The following is a 27,087-nucleotide window of genomic DNA, read 5'->3' as shown; positions in this document are numbered from 1 at the left end:
GCTGTTGCAAGCCCCAGGACACAGCACCATCTTGTTTTCCCTTAATCCTGCCCACACCTTTGTAAATAGTCCATTTATTAAGGCCTCCTCAGTTGAGTGTGTCATCTGTTTCCAGCCACATTCTACTCATACTGTGTCCAAATTCCTTGGCTTGGCAGTCTCATCTCTGCCTCACTTCCCCTGTACACCGCGTTCCCACAAACCAACCACTTATGGTTTCTGCGATATAATCACGTTGCTTAGTGCCGCAGGATTCTCACATGAATTCCTTCATCGGCAGAGACCCGACAGACTCCATGCCCACTCCCCTTGCATTTCACTCTCCTCCACCTTGACCCCTCTGCAATCCCAGGTGCTCCCTCTTCTTCTTTAAAGAACATGGTTCAGTGGCCTTGTGTTCTATTCAGTCCTTCCTTATCTCCTATGGTGCATGTTTTGTCCCTCATCTCGCTGGCATCCTGCCATTTCTATCCTATTGGGTAGCAGCGTTGTGTTTTGGTTGGATTGACCTTTTCTCTGGCGTCTGTGGAGGATCCTGGGTAATTACATGGCATTAACTGGATTAATTCACATAGTCCTAGTCCTACCAGTATCTGGCACTTCCCTGGCCATGGGGATTTCTTTCTTTTTTTTTTTTTTCATGGGGATTTCTTTACAGGTGTTCCACTCAGCAGGAAACTGAGGAGTTTTTGTTTGTTTTGTTTCTGGAAGTGATGCTCTCCCCATCAGAGTGAACAGGGAGCCTGTAGTTACATCTGCTACTAGCAGCCATGTTGTAACCAAGAAGAATGCTATACTGAGCAAGAAGGTGACATAGAGGGAGAGCGGGGTCAAGAGAACCACTGAGAAACAGTGCCCAAATCTGTTATGCCAGTTTGAAAGGGGGTTTCAGTGACACAAACTAAAAATATCTGTAGCATTTGTGTTCACGAAAAAGCAAAATTCACAGGGTGCACTTAGAAAGCAACTGAATTCATTTCTTCTGCTGCTCATTCAAACGCACCCTAAGGGCTACATCTTCAGCTGTCTCTGGATGACATACTGGTGAAGCCCAAGGTCGGGGGAGGCTCTATGACTTATCTGTTCTTTCACTGGTAAAAAAAAAAAAAAAGATCTTCTAGCCACTTCTAATTACAAAATAGTTTTATTTCAGTAATTAAAATACCCATTTCTAAGCGATAGTTAAACCTCTGTGATTCATTCAATACAAAGCTTCCCCGCTCCCCAAATTCCAACCACTAAAAGCTGCAGTGGGTGCCAGGTGATGGGGGAGGGAAGTGTTTCTGTTTTCCCCATCCAACATTGGGAATGGTGCATTTTATTCCCCGTTTCGCCTTCCTTCTCATTTTCTAAGAGGTTTCTGGCTCCTGGTTTGAAGCACAGGAGAGAGGAGAGGGGAGCCATGAGGAAGATCTCACCCGTATGGACCCTCCAAAGTGATGGTTCCTGCTCTTCAGATGTTTAAAACTAATTTTTCCTGGGTTTGAACCCAGGCAGAACTATCCTCATGGGCACTTCTGCGGGTCCGCTGAGGACCTCCCTGGCACACTGGGCCGGACTCCCTGTGATGTGAGCAATGTGTTTTTCTCTGTAGGTCACTTTCGGGTCCTCCCCAGCTCCTGGGATTCTGGCAGTCTGTCCTCTTACTGGATTTATGGCAACAGTTCAAGCTTTCTTGGGCTGCAGTTCTGCCTACCTCGCCCCCTGCCCTCTCTTCCCCGCATGGGTCACGTCTGGTTCTGGAAAGATACTGTTGTATCGTTTCCCCAGTGGGAAGAGTCTGCTCAGGGCAGCCTGGTCTCTGCCCTCAGAGTAGTCAGCCAACCATAACCTTTTGCCTTTTGATTTTACAGGCATGTGTCACATCACATCACTGTGCTCAGCAGCCCCCAAGGGTTACATAACTGGAAGACAGCCTAATCTCCTCTCAGCAAGTTTGAGGGTAGAGAGAAAGACCCCCTACCCTTCCCCCACATGCATGGGAAGGGGGGCTGGGGAACAGACACACTGATAGTCTCTCCACAAAAATCCTCTTGTGTCCGAACTCAACCTGGAGATGGATATTTGCTGAAAGTCGCACAACTGGTTGATTGCAACCTCTTTCCAAGTCCTGCACAGGTGTTCCGGCCCATCCCATTGGAATGCGGGGTGCTTACCACCTATTGTCTTGATCTCTCAGCAGAAATGGAGAGAGAAAGGGTGGGAAGTATCTCTCTGTAACACCCTTTTGCTTTCCCTTTCCTGGAATGGGTGTGGGTTTGAGGGGTTCTGGGAAGAGTAGGGGTACAGTCTCCTGGAGGGCTGAGAAGGAAGGGGACCCACTCAGTTCAGCCTCTGCCGCCTTTGGCTCTCGTCACATCCTTCTGTCCGAGAAGCAGGCATATCCTGGTTTGCTCTGTTGGCTGTAGGGTAAACTCTGCTTTGTGGGGGTAAAAAGCTGAGCTGGGGGAGAGGAGGGTTAGATCAATTCAGGAGCCTGCTAGCAGGCCTGTTTTGTTGTACACTTCAGCCAAATTCTTCACTGTTATTTCATCAGGATCATAGCTGACATTTTGACTTCTGTCTGTCTGAAACCCATAGGACTCAGCGGCTTCTCCATTTTGGTGGGAAAGACAGGTCTTATTTGGGGCTCACTTTGACACCATCACAAGCTATAGAGAAAAAAAATTTTTTTTTTTTTTTTTTTGGCCCACATGAGTCTTTAAAAATTTCCAAATCAGCATGGAACTTTTAAAATCAGGGACATTTTAACTGAAATTCTAGATTTCCTAATTATCATGATAATTTCAATGATTTGGTAACACTGGGGCTGCATTCCTCATGGAAACAATTCCTGAGATACTATATAGCAGCTCCCCCTTTAGCCAACGCCTGCACCTACCCATTCTCCTCAATTCCCATTTAGCTAGAGTTGCTAGATTTAGCAAATAAAAATACAAGATGTCTAGTTTAAAGTTGAAATTGAGATAAATATTGATTTAATTAGTAAGTATGTCCCATGTAATCCATGCAATTCAGGACACCTCATCCTGTGTCTAGCAACCCTACAATCAAAACTCCTTCCCTCCTTCTTGTTATCTGCTTAGGTTTAAAAGGTAAGTGTTTCCTACGCTTGTACCCATTTTTGCTTATTTATATATGCTTAATGCCTAATATACTGCCTGGCTCCCATTCATGTGCTCAACAATGTTTGTGGAATAAATATAGTCTGGGGACCAAAATTCTGTCCCACAGAGAATGTCACTAAGTCTCAGAAGAGGAATAAAAAGTGATAACCTCTTGCTGAACTCATCTTGGATAGAGATTCCGCATTTGTGGTGATTCGAGGGGCAGCGGTGAACTTGAATTCTGGACGGTCGACTTGTAGGCTCGACTCAGTCACTGGCTAGGTGAACAGAGTCAGGCATGTCAATGAGCTTTCCTGGAGCCCTGGTTTCCCAACTCTTCCTGGAAGGAATTGATCAATTTGCTCCCCAGGACTTCTACCAAAGGGAATGTTTCTGATTTCTTCCTTGTGTTGCATATTCATCATAGAAAAAAGATCAGCATGGGCAAAATTTGACATCAGTATTTCTCAGCAGCACAAAGAGAAAAGTCAATTAATAACTATGTAATTGGTGATAATAAATCAGCAGACATATGAATAGGCTACTTTTTCGTGTCCCTAGGCACTATTTCAAGAACTTCTGATCTCATACAGAAAATAGAAGCCTAGAACTTTAGACATATATACAGTATACTACCTTTTTTTTTTAGAGTTTAAGATGTCATTAACACCCACCATGATTTAATGACAGCTAGTTAGAGGGGAAAATATATAAATTATCACATCTGATGCCAATTCAAAAAAACTAAAACAGTGATTAATTTAAAAAAAATTTTGAGTGTAGTTGACACACAACGTTACATTATTCTCAAGTGTGCAACAGAGAGATTCAACTTCTCTATACATCATGCTCTGCTCACCCCAAGGGTAGCTATTATGCTAAAAGAATGATTTTTTTTTTTAAAAGGTATGTCATATAATGAAGAAACTTTGGTATATTTAATGGAAAGTTTAGGAGATCACTAATTATTTGAAACCTTATGAGCAGCAGGAGATTAGGCCAGAAGGGTGAATTGACATTTACTGAGCATGTTTTGTGGTAAGCGCTTTCATTTCAGTCAAGATTTCTCAACCTCGGCACCAGGGACATTTGGGCTGGATCACTGCAGAGGCTGTCCTGTACCTGGTAGGATGTTTAGCAGCAACCCTGACCTCTGTCTACCAGATGTCAGGAGCACCATATCCCCCCGTTGTGACACCAGTATTTCTAGACATCACCAAACATCCCAGGATTGGGGTGGGGGAGGGAAGCTGTCCTAGTTAAGAACTATTGATTTAAATTATCCAATTTTGAGCTAAATAGTTCACAACAAAGTAAGGTCTCAGCAGTCTTCACTGTGCCAAGGTCACGCTGTGGTCTATGCAGACCTGGGTAGGAGCTTCCTCCTTTGTCACTCTGCTTTCCATTTAGCCCCCTGGCTACCAGGCAGTGCAGTGTGTACCAAGTGTCTCAGCAGACACAACAGTAACACAGTTTCTTCTACTTACTGCTGTATCCTCTCCTTCCAGGAGACTCAGACTGAGTCTGCGGGGCTGCGGAAGCTGAGATGTCACAGTGTTGCTGTCTGTCCTTAGAATCCAACTCCTATCTAGCCCTTAATATCTGCCAGGCAGCAGACGGTAACACCTGTATTACCTTTGTGTAGCTAAATTCTAAAATGGATGACTCTCATTTATTTAAAGGAAATGAATGAAAAATTTCAGGCTACTGTCTGAGCTCTTGTATGGTATATGTAGGTTTACAACCCCCTCGGGAGTTATCCTGGCGTACGCTGAAACTGGCCCCTATATGCAGAGGGCAAGGAGAGAATGAAGAAAGAGGCAGGTAGGTGATAGGTGGCAATTTTAATAACAGCAAAGGGAGATCATATGATAGTTGTCTTTCTCCGATTGACTTATTTTGCTAAGCATAATACCCTCTAGTTCCATCCATGTCGTTGCAAATGGCAACGTGGGGGTTTTGGGGGGTAGGAAAAGAATAAATGAAACAAGATGGGATTGGGAGGGAAACAAACCATAAGTGACTCTTAATCTCACAAAACAAACTGAGGGTGGCTGCGGGGAGAGGGGCCAGGAGAGGCGGGTGGGGTTATGGACATTGGGGAGGGTATGTGCTATGGTGAGTGCTGTGAAGTGTGTAAACCTGGCGATTCACAGACCTGTACCCCTGGGGATAAAAATACATTATATGTTTATAAAAAAAATTTTAAAATTTAATAAAATTTTTTAAAATGACAATTCAAAAATAAATAAATAAATAAAATTTGAAAATAACAGCAAAGGGAACTTACATAAGAGGCTTGTCTTGGGTGGCAGTAAGGTAAATGGATCCCCTATGTGGTCTCCAAATCTTAAAAGCTTACCCAGCTTACCCCAGACTGGGTTTGGTTACCTGTACTGTGCAGGTGTTTTCACCATCACATCACCATCTCAAGGCTCTGTCCTTGAAGCAGCCTCTAGGAACAGGAAAGGGTGGGATAGGCAAGTAGAACCTACATTCCAAGGACATGGGAGGGAGTGAGGAGCCTCCAAGTGCCCAGGTCCAGCTCACTGGGCAGTGTACAATGTGATGATTTGATATTTGGGTATATTGCAAAATGTTTACTACAATCAGATTAGTTAACACATCCTTTACAACACATCATTGCTATTTTGTTGTTGTTGTTGTTCTGGTAAGAACCTTAAAATTCTGCTCTTATAGTAACTTTGAAAGATTCAATACGGTATTATTAACTATAGCCGCCATGCTGTGCATTAGATCCCTGGACCATATTCATCTTATAACTGAAAGTTGGTAGACTTTGACCAACATCTCCCCCATTTCCCCCACCCCTCAGGCCCTGGCAACCACCATTCAACTCTGTTTCTGAGTTTGATGGGTTTTATCTTATTTTTTTAAAAGATTTTATTTATTCATTTGATAGACACAGAGATCACAAGTAGGCAGAGAGGCAGGCAGAGAGAGAAGGGGAGGCAGGCTCCCTCTCGAGCAGAGATCCCAATGCGGGGCTCGATCCCAGGATCCTGGGATCATGACCCGAGCCAAAGGCAGAGGCTTTAACCCACTGAGCCACCCAGGCACCCCTTGAATTTGATGTTTTTACATTCTGCATGTGAGAGATCACAGAGAATTTATCTTTGACTTATTTCACTTAGTGTAAAGCCCTCCAAGTCCATGCACGTTGCTGCTATTGGCAAGATTTCCTTCTTGTTTTCATGGCTGAGTACGATTCCATTATGTATGTCCAATTACATATACCCCATCTTCACCCATTTATCTTTTGATGGACACTTAAGTTGTTTCCATGTCTTGGCTATTGTAAATAATGCTGCAAAGAACATGAGAGTGCAGATATCTTGTATGTGTTTTCATTTCCTTTGGTTATATACCCAGAAGTAGGATTGCTGGATCATATGGTATTTCTATTTTTAATGTTTCGAGGAACCTTGGTACTGTTTCCCAGAGTGGCTACGCCAGTTACATTGCCACCAACAGCACACATTTTCTTCACATCCTCACCAGCACTTGTTATCTCTTGTCTTCTTGCTGGTAGCCATTCTAACAGGTGTGAGGTGATAGTTCACTGTGGTTCTGATTTGCATTTCCTTGATGCTTAGTGATGTGTACTTTTTTCCTATAACAGTTGCCCTGACTTCTTTGGGGGGGAAAAAATGCCTACACAGTTCCTCTGTCCATTTTTTAAAATCAGATTGATTTTTTTTGCTACTGAAGTATGTGAGTTTTTATCTATTTTGAATATTGACCTGTTATCAAATATATGGCTTGCAAATATTTTCTCCCATTCCATAGTTGCCTTTTCTCTTTGTTTCTTTTGCTGTGCAGAAGTATTTTAGTTTGACGTAGTCTCCCTCATTAATTTTTGCTTTTGGTATGAAATTTCCTAGGAGGCAGAGAAGGAAGAAGGCCTGTAGAGAAGCAGGAACAACAAGGACAAAAAGATGGCAAGAAAAATTCTATTGTGAGGATATGGCTGACAGGATTTGGAAACTGAATGTTGATTGAAATGAATTACTGACGGTCCTCAAAACAAAAGGAAGTGAAAACTAATGCTTTGATGATTCAAACAGATCTGGAACTTCCTTTCTACGTATTCTCCTATGCTCTGGAACAACTGGATCCAGAGGAATTACAGTGCCTGGAAACGGGATACAAAGTAGTTTCACTCCCAAGTGCTACACAAGAATACGAACAGTAGATGGCACTTTTGTGTTATCCCTAAATTTTCAACCTTTGAAGGCAACTAACCTAAGAAAGACTCCTGTTAACATAAAAACAAACTTTTATGGTGCTCAAGTGGATACATTTGATTTCTAATTTGAGGGGGAAATTAGGAAAAGGAGAGCTAATTAAAGGATCTATTTGTCTTAGGTAGTACCTTGCCTCCAATGCTATCTTGTGGATTTCCAAATAGTGTGAAATATCGTGGCTTTCTTCCAGATTAATACATTTGCAGTTTGGAGTGGTTCCAAGTTACTGTAGCAAGTGGAATTACGTGAATTCAAGCAGGCTTGAGGTGAGGGGAAAAAAATAGTCCCAACTTTGGCCTTGTTTCCAAATCTCTGTCTCTGGGCTTTTGCAGTTTGCAAAGGTGAGGAATAACAAATAAAAACACAGTCAAATCAAATATGGAAAAGAACCATGGGAGGAGCAGTTTGGACTACTGAGAGAACAGTGAAATGGAAACAAAGATGCTTTTTTTTTTTTTAATTTACTGTTAGGCTAGGATACAGAATTTTACATATTTACAATATGCCTGCCATCATGCAAAAGGCATCATGATGTAACTATGTACTTGGGGCAGGTAATTTCACATCTCTGCATATCAATTTCATCATAAAGAAACATGGTAATAGGGATGCCTGGGTGGCTCAGTCGATTAAGCTGCTGCCTTTGGCTCAGATCATGATCCCAGGGTCCTGTGATCCAGTCCTTCATCGGGCTCCTTGCTCAGTGGGGAGTCTGCTTCTCTCTCTGCCACTCTGCCTGCCTTTGCTCTCTCTCTCTCTGACAAATAAATAATAAAATAATTTTTTTTTAAAAGAAACATGGTAATAATATTATTCTTGTGAGGACTATGTCAAATTTTGTAAGTTACTTAGAGGAGTACTGAGCATGTACCGAGCACACCGAAGGTAGATGCCAAAAAGTTTTTAAGGCCAACTTTTAGGTGATAGGCCAGTAGGTGATAGTTTTCCTTCTATTCAGTAAAGAACATGTGTTTTTTGATAACTAGAAAGTTTAAAATCTTTAACTAAAAGACTTAGAGAAAAATCTATATTTAAAAACTTCTCTTTTCTTCTGAACTAGTTTCTACATCCGTCCTTTTCCTTTTTCTTAATCTGCTATACCCATGATCAGACATATCCTGGCTATGAGAAATCCAGAGGTCCTGGTCATTCTTCAGAGTTTCCAGAATTATTATTTTTGATTGTAGTCAAATATATACAACACCAAATTTACCGCTTTATTCTTAAGTGTACAAGTCACTGCCATGACATACATTCACAATGTTTTCCATCATCCCTAGTACCTATCTCCAGAATGTCATCATCTCAAACAGTAACTCTGCACCCATTAAACAATAATTCTCCATTCTCCCTTGCCCTCACCAGCTCTGGTAGCCTACATTCTACTTTCTGTCTCTATGAATCCAACTATTTGAGGTACCTCCTATACATGGGATCATGCAATATATGCACATTTGTGTCTGGCTTATTCACTTAGCACATTGTTTTCAAATTTCACTCATGTTGTAGTATGTATCAGAAATTTATTCCTTTTTATGACCAAATAACAGTCATTGTTATGTACTTATCACATTTTATTTGTAGATTCACCTGTTAGACATGTGAGTTCTTCCCACTTTTTGACTGTTATGAATAATGCTGCTATGAACTTAGATGTACAAGTATCTGTTCTAGTCCCCACTTTCAACACTTTTCTTTTAAAAACTAGGAGTTAACTTACTGAGGAAGTGCCCAACTGTTTTCCACAGAGCTACAGCATTTTACATTCAAACCAGCATCCAGCATTATTTTTAAGAATGCCTTCAAGTCAAACTGAAATACTGAATCTAAAGTTATTTCCTAGCTGCTTAGTTGCTATGTACAGTATTTACTAAAACTAAATTCTATCACTAGGTAACCAGAGCACCTATAATTAAGAGATGCAGTACACCTTTCATCTACATCGAACATGCATCTTGCCAGGTGTGGTCCATTATGTCATTTTTTGCTGCCAATAATGTTTATCTTATATGCAGTTTTCAGCTGAGTCCTTCCTGCTTTGAGGGAGGGTTAAAAAGGATACAGATTTAGAATTCGAAAATGTGACTCTGGGATCTTTGACAATTATACGTAAAATATCTAGGAATGAAATTTATAACTTGTAAACCTTGGTAACATTTTGTCACTCTATCGACCTCATAGTGTTGCCGAAGTGCAGATACAATGTGTAAGAAAGCCTGCTGTACCAGGGCGGTAGTTACTACGTGTCCTAATAATTTAAACAAGACAACAAGTTTCTTTCTAAGGGTTCCAACAGACTTTCAACATGCTGCCCTGTGAGTCTGGGGCTCTAAAGCAAACGGTAATGAGCAGAGCATAGAAACCCATTAACAGAAAAACATTAAGTGGATGCATAACAGCATAACATTCCTTCTTCATTCAAGTTTATCCAGCATCCATATTTATACCACAAAGCGTATTGTGTCAAAAGTAGTGATTAAATAAGTTAAAATGTGTCCTTCAGAGGCTTAGTTCATGTGTGAATATTAATAATATCGAGCTGCCCAACTTCAGATCCAAACTCCCTTACCCGGTCATTAAGCAGTTGCGGACCCTCTTCAAATTCGTGGGTGCTGTCTCTTTAACGTGCAGCAGAACTCCGATTGCATCGATCACAGACTCGTCTCGCTTCCTCCCCTCGGTCTCATTTCCATCCCGGTGACTGCTGTACTTCATAGTTTCAAGCAGAGGGGAGAGCGTGCGTTAGTAAACTTTGGGTCTCGTGGGTGGTCACACCTGACCCCGGAGCGCCCCGCTTGCCAGCCCGCGGCGGCCCGGCTTCTGGCTGCGCCGGCGACACCTCGGGGTTCGACTGGCCACGCCTGGAGCGTGGGGTTTGACTGGGCCGCCGTTGTTGTAGTGACCGGGAGGCGCCGCCGCTCTGGGCAGACAGTTCCGGGCGCCGCACGGTCCCCCCTCCTACCCCATCCCCTCCCTTCCCCGGCTCCCCCAGCGGGCTGGAGCCCGGCGCCGACCGCGCCTCCCATGGCCTCCGCCCTGGTAAGGAGGGGCTGGGGGGCGCCTCCCCGGAGCTGGTGCCGGGGGCTGCGGCGCCAGGCCCGGGCAGCGCTCGCACCTGGCGGGAGATGGAGGCGGCGTCCGCAGCCCCGTCCTGAGAGCCCCTCGCCCCTCGCCCCGGGGCGTCCACATCCCACTCTCTGCTACTGGGGCCGAGTTCTGGCCAGACCCCGGGCGCTCCTCCCCGCGCCCCGGAGCCCCGGACTGAGCCGGGGCAGCCCCATGGCCGCTAGAATTCTCCGAGGGTTTCCGCGGAGCGCCTGCGTCAGAATCACCGGGCAGGTTTAAAAAGTAGCGAAGCCGGGGCCCCGCCTGGCAGCCGCGACTCGGAGCCCGCGGCCGGGGCCCGGGAACGCGCATTCGGATGAGCCGCCGGGGGTGGCCCCGCGGGCGCGGCCGACTCTGGGAAGCGCCCGCGGCGGGTTTGGCAGGTTTCCGCGCGGGAGGCCGGCGCCCGGCGTCCCCCGGCGGCGGTCCGAGCGTGTGTCCGCAGGCGCCCGCCGGTGTGGCCGCTCCGGGGCTGGACTCCGGGGGAGGGGACCGCCCTGATCCCGGAACCCCCGCGTCCGAGGTCTGCACCTGCCGGCAAAACTTGACAACTTTCCTTCCCAGGAGGACCCCGTTCTGGAGCGATATTTTAAGGGCCACAAAGCTGCGATCACCTCCGTGGACTTCAGTCCCAGCGGCAAACAACTCGGTAAGTGTTTTTCTCTCTGTTTGTGAGGAGGGACATGCTCGACTGGTCCGACACCGTGCCCGTCCACCCTGGGCCGCGGGAGCACCACCGGGGACCGGGGCGGAGGTCGAGCGCGGCCGGAGACGCACGCACCTGGGTCGCGTCGGTCCCGCCCCCATCCCGGCCCCCAGAGCCGCCCGCGGGCCTGGGCCCGGCCGGCGACTTTCGCGAACTAACCACCAGGAGGAGTGAGTGGGAAGGGGAGGGGTTTGTCCTCGGCCCAGGGAGGGTGGGGTGCTGGCGAGAGAGTTTGTGAAAAGTTGTGAGAAGAGCTGGAGGAAGCGGGGAGAGAGGAGCGGGGGCTGTGCCGGAGGCCAAGGACCGAGAGGTCTCAGGTCACCCCGGGAAGTCCCCGTGGCTGGAAAGGAGCCGAGCGTCTGCGTCAGAGGAGAGACCCGCTTCGGAGTTCGCCCCTACCTGAGCCTGGAACTCAATCTGCGGGTCCCCAGCCCTTCTCCTGCGTGGTGACTCTGGTGGCCGCGTCGGCGCTCTGGCCGTGAGGATCCGGATGGCCGTGAGGTGGACCTGGGCAGGCAAAAGCTGCCTGTTGCTGGCGCTTTTAACAGTGGCCTATATCCTGGTGGAACTCTCGGTCTCCACTTTCCATGCCTCCCCAGCAGCCGACCTTGCTAGGGAGCAGGGGCCAAAACAGCTTTCAGACCCCCGGGAAAAGGCAGAGGATTTGTCTCGACCGCTCTACAAGAAGCCGCCTGCAGACTCCCATGCGCTTGGGGAGTGGGGCAAAGCCAGCAAACTCCAGCTCAGCGAGGGTGAATTGAAGCAGCAAGAAGAACTTATTGAGAGATATGCCATTAATATTTATCTCAGTGACAGGATTTCCCTTCATCGCCACATAGAGGACAAGAGAATGTATGAGTGTAAATCCAAGAAGTTTAATTATAGGAGACTTCCCACCACCTCTGTTATCATTGCTTTCTATAATGAAGCCTGGTCGACTTTGCTCCGCACCATCCACAGTGTTTTAGAAACCTCTCCTGCAGTCCTTTTGAAGGAGATCATCTTAGTGGATGACTTGAGTGACAGAGTTTATTTGAAGACACAGCTCGAAACTTACATCAGCAGTCTTGATAGAGTCCGCCTGATTAGAACAAATAAGCGGGAGGGGCTGGTTAGAGCCCGCCTGATTGGGGCCACTTTTGCCACTGGGGATGTCCTCACTTTCCTGGATTGTCACTGTGAGTGTAATTCTGGTTGGTTAGAACCACTTCTGGAAAGAATTAGTAACGATGAGACGGCAGTTGTTTGTCCTGTTATAGATACCATTGATTGGAATACTTTTGAATTCTATATGCAGACTGGGGAGCCCATGATTGGTGGATTTGACTGGCGCTTAACCTTCCAGTGGCATTCTGTCCCCAAGCACGAAAGGGACAGACGGAAATCGAGGATTGACCCAATCAGATCGCCCACCATGGCTGGAGGACTGTTTGCTGTCAGCAAGAAATATTTTCAATACCTTGGAACATATGACACTGGAATGGAAGTGTGGGGAGGTGAAAACCTTGAGCTGTCTTTTAGGGTCTGGCAGTGTGGAGGTAAATTGGAGATCCACCCGTGTTCCCACGTGGGGCATGTATTCCCCAAGCGGGCGCCCTATGCTCGGCCCAATTTCCTACAGAATACTGCTCGGGCAGCAGAAGTGTGGATGGACGAGTACAAAGAGCATTTCTACAATCGAAACCCTCCAGCAAGGAAAGAAGCTTATGGTGATATTTCTGAAAGAAAATTACTACGTGAACGGCTGAAGTGCCAGAGTTTTGACTGGTATTTGAAAAACGTGTTTTCTAATTTACACGTCCCAGAGGATAGGCCAGGTTGGCATGGAGCTGTCCGCAGTATGGGTATCTCTTCTGAATGTTTAGATTATAATTCTCCTGACAACAACCCCACAGGTGCTCACCTTTCCCTGTTTGGATGCCATGGTCAAGGAGGCAATCAATTCTTTGAATATACTTCAAACAAAGAAATAAGGTTTAACTCTGTGACAGAGTTATGTGCAGAGGTTCCTGAGCAAAAAAAATATGTAGGAATGCAAAATTGTCCAAAAGATGGGTTCCCTATCCCCGCAAACATTATTTGGCATTTTAAGGAAGATGGAACCATTTTTCATCCACACTCGGGGCTGTGTCTTAGTGCTTTTCGGACACCTGAGGGTCGACCTGATGTTCAAATGAGAACTTGTGATGCTCTAGATAAAAATCAAATCTGGAAGTTTGAGAAATAGAAGAGCACAATGGCACTCTCTTCCTGAGCTTAGAGCTTCAGGAAAGTCAAAGAGCTGGTGAAAAACCTCAGTAAAGACTGTATTTCATCAGAAATCACCCACTGGTCATCTGCGAGAGCTCTCTGAAAGCTGTGTTTCGTTGGGTATAGAATACTGAAAGTGGGTGCATAGAGAGCTGCTGTTTAATCTCTCAAAGTGCCTTACTGATGGGTTGTCTTGTTTAAGGGCTTTGTCAATGTGGTTTCTTCTCCTTAAAGAAGTTGACTCTGAATTGAGATACATAAAACGTTTAAGTGCCAGACTTAATAGTACAGAATGTAGAAGTCCAAGCAGAATGAGTGATGAGTTATATTGATGGATAAGTTCAATGCCCATCCTTTTAAAATCAAAACTCATAAATATGCGGTTGGAGCTATTGCTATTTTGATTGTATATGGGTTTTGAATTTCTTTTAGCCAGTACGTTAAATTTTAGGTGTTTTTTTTTAAATTTTAATTTTCCTTTAATCAACTAGAAATCAAAGAAAGTTGATCTTAAGGAAAAAGGCCTGGCATAGATGTATGTTTCATTGGAAGAGGGCGTTAGTTTGAATGTGAGTTTGCAGGTCTTTTTAACATGGAGACATCTCAGAAAAGTATACCCACATCTGAATGAAATGGGGAGATACTTACATTCCATGCTTGGTGAACTGGAGCTATTAGAATTCACTGATTTGTATTGATACCTCATATTGCTCTGATTTTGTAAGCTGTCCTCTCTGTGAACTCTTTTTCGTGTGTGCGATATTTTCTGTTTGCACTTCCTTAAGTTATGAATGTACTGGAGAGGGACTCATTCACAATACTGTGCTTCCCTTTGTTAATGCTTAATCACTTAAAGTAAACACAGTTATTGGCTCGCTGAAGTTAAACCCAACTGCATTTACTGAAATGTGTGAAACTGAAAGTGGGTCTCATGCTAGAAAGGCTGTGGGATTCTTCTAGGAGTTCTTCCTAATTCGAACATTTAAGGATTTATCCTAACACAAAGAAAAAGACTGTCTGGGCACTGGTGTATGCTGCCTGGCAGCCTGTTTTCAGCCCTAGCACCAAGCCTGGCACTTAGGCAGCTTTCAGTAGTGGGCGGGTGGATGGATGGATGGATGAATGAATGAATGAGTGAATGAATAGCTCAGCCATGGAATGTGATTGTCATCCTGTCCTTTGACCAACTGTTTGGGCCTCAGTTTTCTCATCCGTAAATGTGGGTGCTGGATTTGATCTCAGAGATCCCTTCCAGCTCTGAAATGTTGTTATGACACATTATAGTCACTCTTAGAGTCTTTATAACACTTTTTATCTCTTCATTTTTAACACAGATAATGTGATTAAACAACATTCAGTCCCGTTATGAAGCTGAAAATGAGGGACGGTTTTAAAATTAAGTGAGGTGAGGGTAGCCTGGGTGGCTTAGTCAGTTAAGTGCCTGACTCCTGATTTCAGCTCAGATCATGATCTCGGGGGTCATGGGATTCGAGCCCCATGTCGGGCTTTGCACTAAGTGGGGTATCTGCTTGAGATTCTCTCTCCCTTTGCCCCTCGTTCCACTCTCCCTTTGTCTCTCTGTCTCTCTTTCTCTCAAATAAATAAATAAATCCCTAAAAAATAATTAAGTGAGCTGAGCTCAACTGAAGTGGTTTGGTTTGGATTGAGTGGGAAGTTGTTGTGGTCAGTGTTTGTATTCATTTTATTTTGGCAATCGTTGAACCAATTTTGTTTTTATCTTTACTCTTCAAACTCTAAAAGTAATTTTTTGGGCTAAGAAGACAAATATTTACTAAAACAAATTATCTGAGAAGTAAGCATTTTTTTTTAAGAAAAAATATGTTTACTAGTTTTATTTTAGTGCTATATCCAGAAATCACAGGCTGAATTTAGAATTATATTAGTTCACTTTGGTCTAGATTTATGGAAAATGCATACTCCATAGAAAATTAGATGACAGTACTCATAAGTAAAGTTGTTTTCGGTGTGTACATGATGACTAGAGAGAAGGAACTTTGCTGAATGTGAATTTAAGAAAAACTTTTAGGGTAACCATTTCAAAACTTAAAAGTATTATGTAACTCGAAGAGCTTATTTCTCCTTTGCTTCTTAAAATGTAAGTGTGTTAATAACTTTCGTTAAGTTATTTGGCAACCTTAAAGTTTATCAAAGAAATGTCCAAACTTCATATGCACTGTATATGGCCATGGGTGTAATTTAAGAAGGAGTTATAAGAATACTCCTAATTTTGCAAAAATGGTTGTTTGACAGCAGTTGTTCTAAACCCACCCTCTCCTCTTGCCCAGTCTACTTTTTAATTTAAATTACCCTTTTTCTTTTTGCTTATTTTTTTGTTCTTGTTAGCCCCCTATCAAATGGAAAGACTAAAATTGATGTATTCTGGAAGTACTTACTGGAATTACTTTTGTTCCAGTGTCTTGCTGCTCCTATCAAAAGGCAAAGGGGGCATTGAAAAGCAAAGTACTTAATTGTTTACCTATTGCCTAAATTGTAGGCTGTGACCCATTAATCTTTTTGGAAGGAATTTTAGGATAGTGCTTTATTTATATCAATAACTTGAAAGTGTCTGGTTCTTCATTCCTCCTGATAGTGTAGGTAACAGAAGAATGAGACTTTCATATTTTCATCTATAGGCATTTCCAATTTAATTGCAAAAACATACTGTAAAATTATAAACAAAATTTATTTTGATTCTCTAATTCCAGTTTATTGGTACCAAAGCTGTCTTTTGCTGTAGACAATGAAGAGTTGACCTTTTAAGTTATTTAACATGCTACTGACAGTTTCAGTGAAATATTTAGTAGACTAGAGGTTTCCATTTTAAATGGTCACTGTCATGTAGTGTCCAATTCTATGAGTAGATTGTTTAAATAGGCATTTCTAGCAGTCATCTTTTAAGCAAATGGTAACCTAGTCATCTGCAGGATCTCTGTAACTCAGAATAACTTGTTTGTATGAGAAAATCTGTTTACTCCCCAGGGGTAGACTCCTGCATATTCCTTATATGTTGGCAAATCAAACTTTTCTAGGTTGAAGTCAAGAGGTTATTTCTAAGTTGTAGAGTCTTAGTGGTTTTAGGATCTCAATTTTAATGGATAAAATATTTAGTTTTGACTTGTTTGTCCCTTTAAATTGCTGTTTTAATTATATTTTTAAATGAGCACAAAGAATATTGAGGTTCAATTAATCTCTTTTGAACAATGAATTTTTTTCCTTTGTGATGAGCAGTTTCTATCCTTTTTTTTTCCCTTTTGTTAATGGTTTTTGCAGTATTGATCAGACGTAAAATAAAATGTGTGACTAATTATTTTTGCAAATGGATTCTAATAATTTTAGTCTATGGGATCATTGTTTCTATGTACACATTTGTTGATTGTAACAGAGGTGAGTTCATAATAATTTTGCTTGTTTGAAAATACAGGCAGAATGTTAAAAAGTCAAAATTCCTGAATTATTTTGCAAGGTGTCATTAACCAACAAGCATTCTGAAGTGTTAGCGCTATTAATGCATGCATTAATTACTCATAAACAAACAGGAAATGATCCGGGAGCTCTGGGACCTATTGGGGGCACTATAAAAGGAAACAGGTGAGCACCTGGGCACATTAACACCAATTTCAAAACCCTAGGCCAAAAAGAAATATGCCTATTCTATAAACCACATAGCCTCACATTTTCCTTAACCTTCTCTCTGCATCACGCCATCCTAAGTACAATTCCTGTCCACCAGTCATATCTCTCTTCCTCAGTGATTCTGCCTAATGCCCTACACCCTGCCTCTCCTAGCCTGAGACACTGCCTAGGAATCCCTATTCTAAGTGAATACTGGGGATTCACTATGCCAAGACGTCAGATGTTTTATAGCCACGTTTAGGATATGTATAGTTGAGCTAAACAAATTTTTACTCATCTTTTGTTTTGTACGTATAGTTTAAAGTGTTACTATAAGTATGTATGTTATAATCTTGCTGTCTTACTAAGTGACGGCAACCCTGTGCAAACCATTTTCTCTCTCTTTCAGTTTCATGGAAGTGAGAAAAGACTGGGAAAATCATAGAAACAGTATATAATGTTTGCCAGGGGCTGGGGGAGGGAGAAGTAGAGAATGATTGCTAATGGCAATTTCGTTTTGTTTTGGGGGGTTTTTTGCATGTGTGTGTGCGCAGGGGAGGGGTGTGATGAGAGTGTTCTGAATTACATAGTGACAATGGTTGTACAGCTTTGGGTAAAACACTGAATTATACACTATCAAAGGGTGAATTTATGGTATTTGAATTATATCTCAATTATTTAAAAAAAAAATTAGAGGAAAAGAAGAGGCTGGAGAATTTCATGTATCCCAGAAAAGATTTCTGTGTCCCTCTGTGCTTATTAGACTTTAAAACAGGCCAGCAGGATTTATTAACGCTTGAGTCATTTTGTAATTCAGCAGAATTAAGAAAGCTAATATATATGTGAATTAGGCTGTGAGTACAAATGAATTTGTATTGGAATGTTTTCCTAAAACTTCAGAGAAACCTCAATCAATCCTCTTGAACAGGAAGTAGGGATTATATGTGAAATGAGTTCCTGAATTACATAGTTGTCCATGGCAGAACTGAAGAGTAGATAGTCCTTATAACTTGCTAATAATCAGCCGCTACTTTTCCTTTTGTGCCAAATTCAGTCACTTTCTCAGGCTGACCTGAGAGAGTTGTGTGCTACAGGCCAGCGGTCCTTGGCTCTCTGGTCACCCTTCTACCCCTCTCATTTGCATGTATATAATCTTGTTCAAAGAGGGAAATGGGAGGTACTCTATTTATTTAGTATTCCTTTATTTAGTTAATGCTAGTGGTGCCAGATACTGGCTTATGCTCTGGGTATACATATAGAGGTTAACAAAACACATGTGCTTTCTCAGGGGGTATAAAGAACTCACAGTCCAATGATAGATACTAAGAAGCACATAAATCATGTGCCGGTACAATGTGAAACAGGAAAAGAGGGGCACAGTATGAAGAAAAGGAAGAGTGCTTTGAGGAAGAACAGTGGTGACATAAGTTTATGGGGTTAAGGGACACTCCTTTGTGGGAGTTAGATTTCACTCAAGACCTGGAGGTGGAGTTAGCCAGGCAAAGGCTGGAGAGAGAATAGCATATGCAAAAACCAAAAGTGGGAAAGAACTTGTCCTTGATCAAGGAAATAGAAGAAGGCCAGAGGCAACTGGCTGGCTCATTCAGAAGAGTGTATGACTCATGGACTCTGGGTTGTGAGTTCAAGCCTGGCATTGGGTGTAGAGTATGTACATATGTACGTACGTACATACATACACAAACATTTAAAAAATTTTACTTAAAAAGAATTCCAGAAGGGTAAAGCCGGGGAACAAAGGAAGAGAGCGAGCTTTGGTAGATGAGTTTGCGGGGGAAGGCAGAGGCATTTCAGCTAACGTCTTGGAGGCTAGAGTGGGTCAAATGGTAGCACCTTAAACATGTTCCTGAAGCCTGTAAATATAACCTTATTTGGGGAAAAAAAGTTCTTTCCAGATGTTATTAAGAATCTCCAAAAGAGATTATCCTGGATTATCTTGGTGAGCCTTGAATCCAGTGACAATTGTTCTTAAGAGAGACACACAGAGGAAATAGGAGGAGGCCACGTGAAGCCAGAGGCGGAGATTGGAGTCACGCAGCCCCAAGCCAAAGAACTTCTGGAGGCCTCAGACATTGGAAGAGGCAGGGAATGGAATCCCCTTTAGAACTTTAGAGAGATTCCTGCCAACACCTTGATTTTGTACTTCTGGCCTTCAGAACTACACAAGAGAATTTCCTTTGTATTAAGCCTCTAAGTTTATGGAAATTACTTTTTTCTTTCTTTCTTTTTTTTTTTTTTTAAGGTTTTATTTATTTGACAGAGAGAGAGAGAGACCACAAGTAGGCAGAGAGGCAGACAGGGGTTGGGGGGAAGCAGGCTCCCTGCCGAGCAGAGAGCCTGATGCGGAACTCCATCCCAGAGCCCTGAGATCATGACCTGAGCCCAAAGCAGAGGCTTAACCCACTGAGCCACCCAGGCACCCCCTTGTGGCAATTTCTTATGGCAGCTGCAGAATACTAAGACAGAGGCCATGTTTTAGGATTTTGTTCTGAGAGTTATAAAAAGTTGTTGAGGGGTTTTAAGTATGGGAATGAATGGCATGATGTGATTTATACTTCAAAAAGATCATTGTGGGGACGCCTGAGTGGCTCAGTTGGTTATGCGGCTGCCTTCGGCTCAGGTCATGATCCCAGCATCCTAGGATCGAGTCCCCACATCGGGCTCCTTGCTCAGTGGGAAGCCTGGTTCTCCCTCTGCCTCGGCCTGCCACTCTGTCTGCCTGTGCTCACTCTCTCTGACAAAAAAAAAAAAAAAAAAAATGATTGTGGCTACTATGTGGAGACTGAACTATTAGTAGAGAAATCAGTTAGGAGCGATTTTAGTAATAACAGCAGGAGATGATGATGGTCTTCAAACTAGGCTAGTAATCTGTGAAAGAGAAAAATGTGGGAGTTATTAGCATAAGGATGGTATTTAAAGTTGTCAAAAATTCAGAAATAACAGAGGTAAAACCAAGCAATCCGTGGAACAGTTGTTAATAAAAGTTTATTGTGCGCATACCATAAAGACAGTTTGCAAACTGGGAGCAACTCAAAACATGGCATGAGGCTCAGAGGTACATTATGAAGCAGCTTTTATAGTAAGAAAGCAGTGACTTTAGTCTTCATACTGATTGCTTGTAATATTAGAATTCTCTTAAATGATAGGGTGTTGGTCAGCAGTTACCTTGGAAACAGTTCAAGTTTTGCTTAAGATTTCCAGGGACATAAGCAAGAAATGACCCAGGTCAAGTTAGTTTTACAAAATAAGCCAAATTAATCTTTGTATGACTAAATGGGTTTTGTCTGCTCAGGGAATTTTCAAGGCTGGTCTCCATTTGTTTTTGATTTTAGCAAAGTCATGGGAATATTTGAGGTCACCTGGGAAGAACATAGAACAATGAGGGCAGATGGGCCAAGGCTGAGCCCTAAAGATCTCCACCCTCTAGACCAGAAGAAGAAATGGCAAAAGAATCTAAGAAGGGATAATCAGAAGGATAGGAGAAAAACCATGGCAGCAGGGATCATGAAAGCCAAGGTCCAGGGTGGGGTAGAATTGTTGAATTGAGAGGAGATGATATTACATCGTCATTAGCAGGGGCGCCTGGGTGGCTCAGTTAAGCGTCTCAGTCTTGATTTTGGCTCAGGTCATGATCTCAGGGTTGTGCGATTGAGCCCCACATCAGGCTCCGTGTCATTAGGAGAGTGGGGAGGGGACTCTCGCAGAATGAGGCACTGCTGGACAGTATGGAAGATCCATGTGAAATTAGTGGTTCTGAATTTATAGTGTTTCCAATCTGTTTGGGGTGCGTCTAGCCCTTTTGACTGGTACAGATATCATCCCAGGAAAGGCAGAGTGATTGGGACTCCGCTGGGGAAATTTGAAGGAGGGAGGGAGGGTCAAGGGGTTGAATATATGTGTAAGAGAAGGATTATCAGTTGGGTAAGGAGAGAAATGAAGATTATTAAGTGGAGGGAGAAATGGAGAGAGCCTCAAGGAGAATATAGGTCAATGGATTGGAGTTCTTCATGCGATAGAAGTTACTTGACTATGCTTTAAGGAATGCAGGTTGTCAGAGGATGATGGCTTTCGATTCGTGATCTGCGAAGTGTTCAGGTTCTGCTGATGACATGACGCAGGGTGTGCCATGAACAAGTTACGGAGGAAGCGCGGAAATAAAGGGCTTTGGAGAGTCTTAGTTATCCCCTTAGTCTGAAATGCTCTTCACTCTTCACTCGGCTTGGCTGACTCCTTCTTGTCCTTGATGCCTCTACTTAAAATGCTACTGATAACTCCATCTGAATTAAGTATTCTACCCCCACACACAATTCTTTTTTTTTTTTTTAAGATTTTATTTATTTATTTATTAGAGAGAGAGAGAGAAAGAGAGAGCACACAAGCAGGCAGCGTGGCAGGCAGAGGCGGAGAAGCAGGCTCCCTGCTGAGCAAGGAGCCTGATGCGGGACTCGATCCCAGGACCCTGGGATCATGACCTGAGCTGAAGGCAGCCGCTTAACCGACTGAGCCACCCAGGCGTCCCCCCACACACAATTCTTATTGGGTCTTCCTGACTTATCTTTCATGTCTGTTAGCAGAAGGTAAAATGATATGTTTGCCTGTTGTTGACTTGTTTTCCTCCTCTTCATCTGAATGTCAGTAGCTCCCCGTTTAGAGATTTTGTCTATTTTGTTACTTAGGACTTTCCCTGCCCTTGCCACAATGCCTTACGTGTTACATGGGGGTGAGATATCTTTTGAATGAACTAATATCAGGAGTCGGAGAGGAAAACTGTGACCTGGGGTAGGTGAAATGTGAAAGAGAAAATGATTGTCACTTGAAAGGGTTTCAGGGAACTTGGGGTTCCCAAGCAGAGTCAGGCATAAGTGGTTGAGAAGGGACTTTCATGGAGGAGGTGGAGGGTAGAAGGGAGATCATCTAGTGGATGTTCCTCTGGGCGAGTGGTAACTTTCAGAAAGCAGAGAAGGCATAGGTGTTAGGGTCACTAAAGGTCAACTAAGGGGACATCCAAGCATTGTGGGAGTGAGTACATGTGACTGATGACCCGAGAGGCTCAGGACTTCAACTTCTGGTCATGGCTGGGGGAAATAGAACAATAGAACATGACTGAGGGAAATAGAACATTTATACTTGGCAGCCTTTTTGAAGGCTGGGTTTCACAGAGTGATTTGGGAAGGATCAGAGGAGAGGGGAATGGGAACAAACAGTAGCCTGTGAAGTGTTTCCATTCCTTGTTCTGGATGAAGGTTCAGTGACTTTTCTGAAGCTCTGTAGCCTGGCTGGGCCTGGTTTGGAGTCTGATTCTGGAGCCACATTTTTTGCATTAGGCTAATTTTTCAGAGGGCAGCACTCAAGTTTATTTAAACATTAGAAAGTTTTAAAAGTACTGTCATGTGGTTTGTAGAATCTGTGTTGTACTTTAGAAGTTTTTATTTAAATTTGTATAATTTTAACATTGAAGTTGTCACTTTCCCCCCCTTTTTTTCCTTCAAGGTTATCCTGTCATCGACTCAATTCCTATTTATTAGCCTTTGGGCTATTTGTAGAATAAATCATAGTAAAAAAAAAAAAAAGTTAATTTCTTTCTTTCTTTCTTTCTTTCGAATAGGAGCAGAATGAAATTTAGAATTTCTAAGTTGTTTTCCTCTTGGTGAAATCATAGTAAAAGTTTGCCAGATACTCTTTTTCTATTAGGGTTCTTGATGGCAATCTGTGTAGTAGCTTTGTTAAAGTTTCCCCTACTGTTTTAGTTCAAAAAATTACTCCCAAGTACTAAAGTAATCTAGTGTATGCACTGAGAGGCAGTAGCAGAGTGCCATATTTCTCTAGTTTTGAAGTACATCAGACTTAAACGAGAAGGTGGTTAAAAAAATTCAGATTCCTTGGTCTCACCCCAAACAATGCTTAATTTGCTGGAAATACACATTTTTTAAAAAACAATTTTATTTATTTATTTGACAAAGAGATAGAGGGAGGGAGGGAGAGAGGGGGCACAAGCAGGAGGATCAGTAGACAGAGGGAGAGGGAGAAGCAGGCTTCCTGGCTGAGCAGGGAACCCAGTGCACAGCTGAATCCCAGGACCCTGGGATCATGACTTGAGCTGAAGGCAGATGCCTAACCAACTGAGCCACCCAGGTACACCTGGAAATAGACATTAAAAAAAAAAATGTTTGTTTATTTATTTATTTATTTATTTGAGAGAGGGGGAGGGTGTACATGAGAAGAGGAGGGAGGGAAACTTAAGTAAACTCTGCAGAGCATAAAGCCCACTGTGGGGCTGGATTCACAGCTCTGAGATCATGACCTGAGCCGAAACCAAGAGTTTCGGAAATACATGTTTTAAACAAGGTTCCCAGTAATTCTAATGGAGAGAATCTATAAATCCCCCATGCTTCTCAAAGCACCAGGTTATTGGTTAATTGGCCAGACTTTGGAGTCTGATTGAAATGGCTTAAAAATGGACTCCATTACTTTCTGCCTCCATGATCTTGGACAAATTACCTAACCTTGCTAAGGTTTATTTCTTTCCTCATCTATACAAGAAGAATAATAATATTTACCTGCCTTGTTATGATGATTAAATAAAATAATGCTTATGAAGTCTTTAAAAGTACTTGGCCCATAGTAACAACTCAGTAAAGGTGCATTCCGTTATGACTGTCCATCCTCATAGAGATGTGGAATTTGAATAAGTTAAATTAAGTTTCTCCAGGTTATCATTACTAAAGATTATTTTTAAAGCACCCACAGCTCCTTTTAGACCAATCTTACACTAGTAAGATAATTACTTAGTGTCAGCTAGAAGGAAAACATGATTAAATAGTCCCTCTTTCAGGGCAGAGGAATGTTCATTTAGTGCCATCACTTACTTATATTATTACCCAGTGCTTGGAGAGCACAAACTAATTCTGAAGGTATTAGATAGGTATTAAAGTTGATCTAGCGAAGATTAGAATATTATCTTTTTATTGGGCAGCCTTCTCTCCTTTATCTAAGTTTATAGATACATGTGCTTGGGAATTATATATTTTTCATTTCTTAAAAATAGTTACAGAAAACTCCTTCTTGTCAATTTCCTTAGAGGATGTCCTTGTTTATTTTTCCTTGGAAAAGGCAGCCTGGAGTCTCTTTTGTGACCGAAAGACAAGCATGAACCTGGAAATGCAGAAGGAAGTACAAAGTCAGGGTGTCCTCAAATTAGAAATTTGAGTTTACTTCTGGTAGTGGAGTACAAGTGGGACATAATTAGGTCCAGAATATATAGAAAGACCTCTGAAATAGTTGAAAGATTCAATAATTTCTATATGGGGATGCCTGGGTGGCTCAGTGGGTTAAAGCTTTTGCCTTCGGCTCGGGTCATGATCCCAGGGTCCTGGGATCGAGCCCCACATTGGGCTCTCTGCTCAGCAGGGATCCTGCTTCCTCCTCTCTCTCTCTCTCTCTCTGCCTGCCTCTCTGCCAACTTGTGATCTCTGTCTGTCAAATAAATAAATAAAATCTTTAAAAAAATAAAAAATAATTTCTTTATGAAGGTAACCTGAATTATTGGGACTCTCATGAATATGGGATAAAAAAGTCCAAGAGGGATATAATCCAAATGTATAAAGTTGTGAAAGATACTATATTGTAATCACAGACCTTTTTGTAAGTTTAAAAACATGTATTCTTAGACCCATTCATAATTCGTTTGGGAATTAATCACAGAGATATACTTGGACACACCAGAAATGACACATGTACAACAATATGGCATCGTTTGTGAAAGGGCAAAGCTGTACACAATTAGTCTGGTTAAATAAGTTAAGGTGTAGCTACACAATAGAATACTATGTAACTATTAGAAGAAGGCATCCTTCCATCTCTAGTTAGGACAGGGTAATTGTTAACTGAAATTGCCCTCCTGCCTGAAAACCACCAAAAAATGAGACAAAATGTATGAGGCAACTGTATTCAGGCATTAAGCAACAGAGAGTGCAAAACTGTGATGATTACTACAAGGAGGGAAACACACAAGGTGAGCCCACAGTCAGGTAGAGCCGAAGCGGTGACATCCTAGCTGAGCGGAGGCAACAGAGGTCATAGGTCTAGAAATGATTCTGGAAGGTAGTACCTCAAGAATGAATGACACATAGTAGAGAAGGTCACAGAGACTAGCTTAAGGGACTCTCGCCAAATTTTAGACGGTGTGAGAGTCAAAATAAATAATGATAGCTATGGATTATAATCTGAGTCCATATTGATGAATAAGTTAGTGAATAAGTAGAGAAATAGAGGAAAAGGGGAAGTTCTTCCTTGCAATAAAAAATTAATTATATATTAGTTCATTAGTTAAATTATTAATATAATTTCTAATTAGTAAGTTATAGAAAGAAGGATGTGTTAGAAGAGCATTAAGGGTGCTAAAATTAGTTGTGATAGCTTATTAAGGGAAAGGGTCTATCTAGTCCTAAAGTATCGTCCCCACAAACAACTTATTGATTACAGAGGGGAACAATACTAACTTCACTAGGCAAAACCACCTAAACCAAGTGATGAAAGTAAATCTCACCAAAATTGGGACAGATAGACATCACATACACCCTAATATAATAAGGACACAATAAAACTTGTGAATTTCCTATCAAAAATATATAGCCTGACTCTAATCATGAGGAGCACCAAGAAGAAGATTGATGAACACCCCACAAAAATAACGGGTCTGTAGTCTTTAAGAATATCAAGGTCAATAGAGAAAAAATGACTTAGGAAATCTTCCCGGTTTAGAGGAGACCAAAGACACTTGGCATTTAATGCAGTGCATGTCCTTGAATTACAGCATGGACTGGGGGAAAACACCTCTCATTGACAAGGTCTGTATATAGATTGTGGATACGTATTAAGAATATATTAAATAGCCTTTAATTTCCTGGCTTTGTTAACTGTACTATGATTTATGTCAATGGAATATCATTGTTCTTAGGAACCGCATACTGGAGCATGTGGTGGTAAAGAGACATTATGTTTCTAACTTTCAAATAGTTAAGAAATATGCATGTGTAAGAGTTTTTGGAGAGAAAATATAAAGCAGAGTGTCAATAAAGACACAAATCGGGGCACCTGGGTGGCTCAGTTGGTTAGGCGTCTGCCTTCAGCTCAGGTCATGATCCAGGATTCTGCGATCGAGCCCCATGTCAGGCTCCCTGCTTAGGGAAGATCCTATTTCTCCCTCTCCTTCTGCTGCTCTGTCTCCCCCTGCTCATGCTTGCACTCTCTCTCTCTAATAAATAAATAAAATCTTAAAAATAAAGGGGGGGGGGCAAAAGTCTAAGGTGGAAGATACAAGGGAGTTTCCTGTATGACCTTTGTAACTATTCTGTAAGCTTGAAATTATCAAAATAAATAAATCAAAATAAATAAAATAAATTATCACAACTAGGGAGGAAAAAAATAAGACAGTTCTATGTACTGATAAAACGCGACCTCCAATATATACACTATGTGGGCTGGCGGAGAAGAAGATGCAGAAGCAAAATGCAGAATGGCAAGAATAACATGTTACCATTTGCATAAAAAGGACACGTGAATAGACATGGATTTGTTTAAGCACACAGAAGGATATTCAAGCCTTCGTTAACACTGGCTGCTTCTAGGAGGGGAACTGGGTAGCCAAGGTCTGGAAGGAGATGTGGGTAAATACCAGTGTCAGGTACATGTATTACCAATTGAAAAGATAAGACAATTCAACAACAAACTCAAAAACTGGAGGCAGCACCATTTCTTTCCAGGATTTAGTATTTCTGACAGAGCAGACTTCTGAATCACTTCAGCTTTGGGCAAATCAAGGAGTGAGAGATCTTCGGCTGACTAAAGTTATTGCTACTTAGGGTGACACAGTAACTTTTGGACATTGTGGAAAGCAAACATGTTCTCCGTTAGTTTGTTCCTTGTTACTCCAGAGACCCAGCGTGCTCTTTGTTTTTTCTTTTGTCCTAATGAGGATTTCTTGAAACAGTGACTTGTTGTT

General features: G+C 42.4%; 2 protein-coding genes and 1 long non-coding RNA gene across 6 annotated transcripts in view; 2 read left to right on the top strand and 1 right to left on the bottom strand.

Moving 5' to 3' along the window:
* Nucleotides 1–8,089: 8,089 nt before the first annotated feature.
* LOC125106553 (uncharacterized) lies at nt 8,090–11,148 on the bottom strand. Its single transcript, XR_007129350.1, has 3 exons — nt 11,012–11,148; nt 9,945–10,079; nt 8,090–8,132 (listed from the first exon to the last, which is right to left on the bottom strand). It is a non-coding gene; the product is annotated as an uncharacterized LOC125106553 (long non-coding RNA).
* Nucleotides 10,126–27,087, top strand: part of POC1B (POC1 centriolar protein B) — a 102,306-nt gene continuing 85,344 nt past the window's right edge. The window contains exons 1-2 of one of the 4 annotated variants that reach the window (XM_047740779.1): nt 10,126–10,414; nt 11,045–11,129. In XM_047740779.1, coding sequence (XP_047596735.1) covers nt 10,400–10,414; nt 11,045–11,129 — 100 coding nt within the window. In that variant the 5' untranslated portion in view covers nt 10,126–10,399. The remainder of the gene's footprint in view (nt 10,415–11,044; nt 11,130–27,087) is intronic. The other 3 variants (XR_007129349.1, XM_047740777.1, XM_047740778.1) reach the window with 3 other exon arrangements.
* Nucleotides 11,390–16,774, top strand: GALNT4 (polypeptide N-acetylgalactosaminyltransferase 4). The gene has a single exon (XM_047740776.1). The coding sequence runs from the start codon at nt 11,677–11,679 to the stop codon at nt 13,411–13,413; it is 1,737 nt and encodes a 578-aa protein (XP_047596732.1). The 5' UTR covers nt 11,390–11,676; the 3' UTR covers nt 13,414–16,774.

This window comes from Lutra lutra, chromosome 8 (assembly GCF_902655055.1).
Source record: "Lutra lutra chromosome 8, mLutLut1.2, whole genome shotgun sequence".
In the NCBI taxonomy this organism is placed as follows: Eukaryota; Metazoa; Chordata; class Mammalia; order Carnivora; family Mustelidae; genus Lutra; species Lutra lutra.
This window is presented reverse-complemented; position numbering and strand designations above follow the sequence as displayed.

Excerpts from the sequence above, each read along its gene's own strand:
- GALNT4 (XM_047740776.1), top strand. The coding sequence starts at position 11,677 with ATGGCCGTGAGGTGGACCTGGGCAGGCAAAAGCTGCCTGTTGCTGGCG.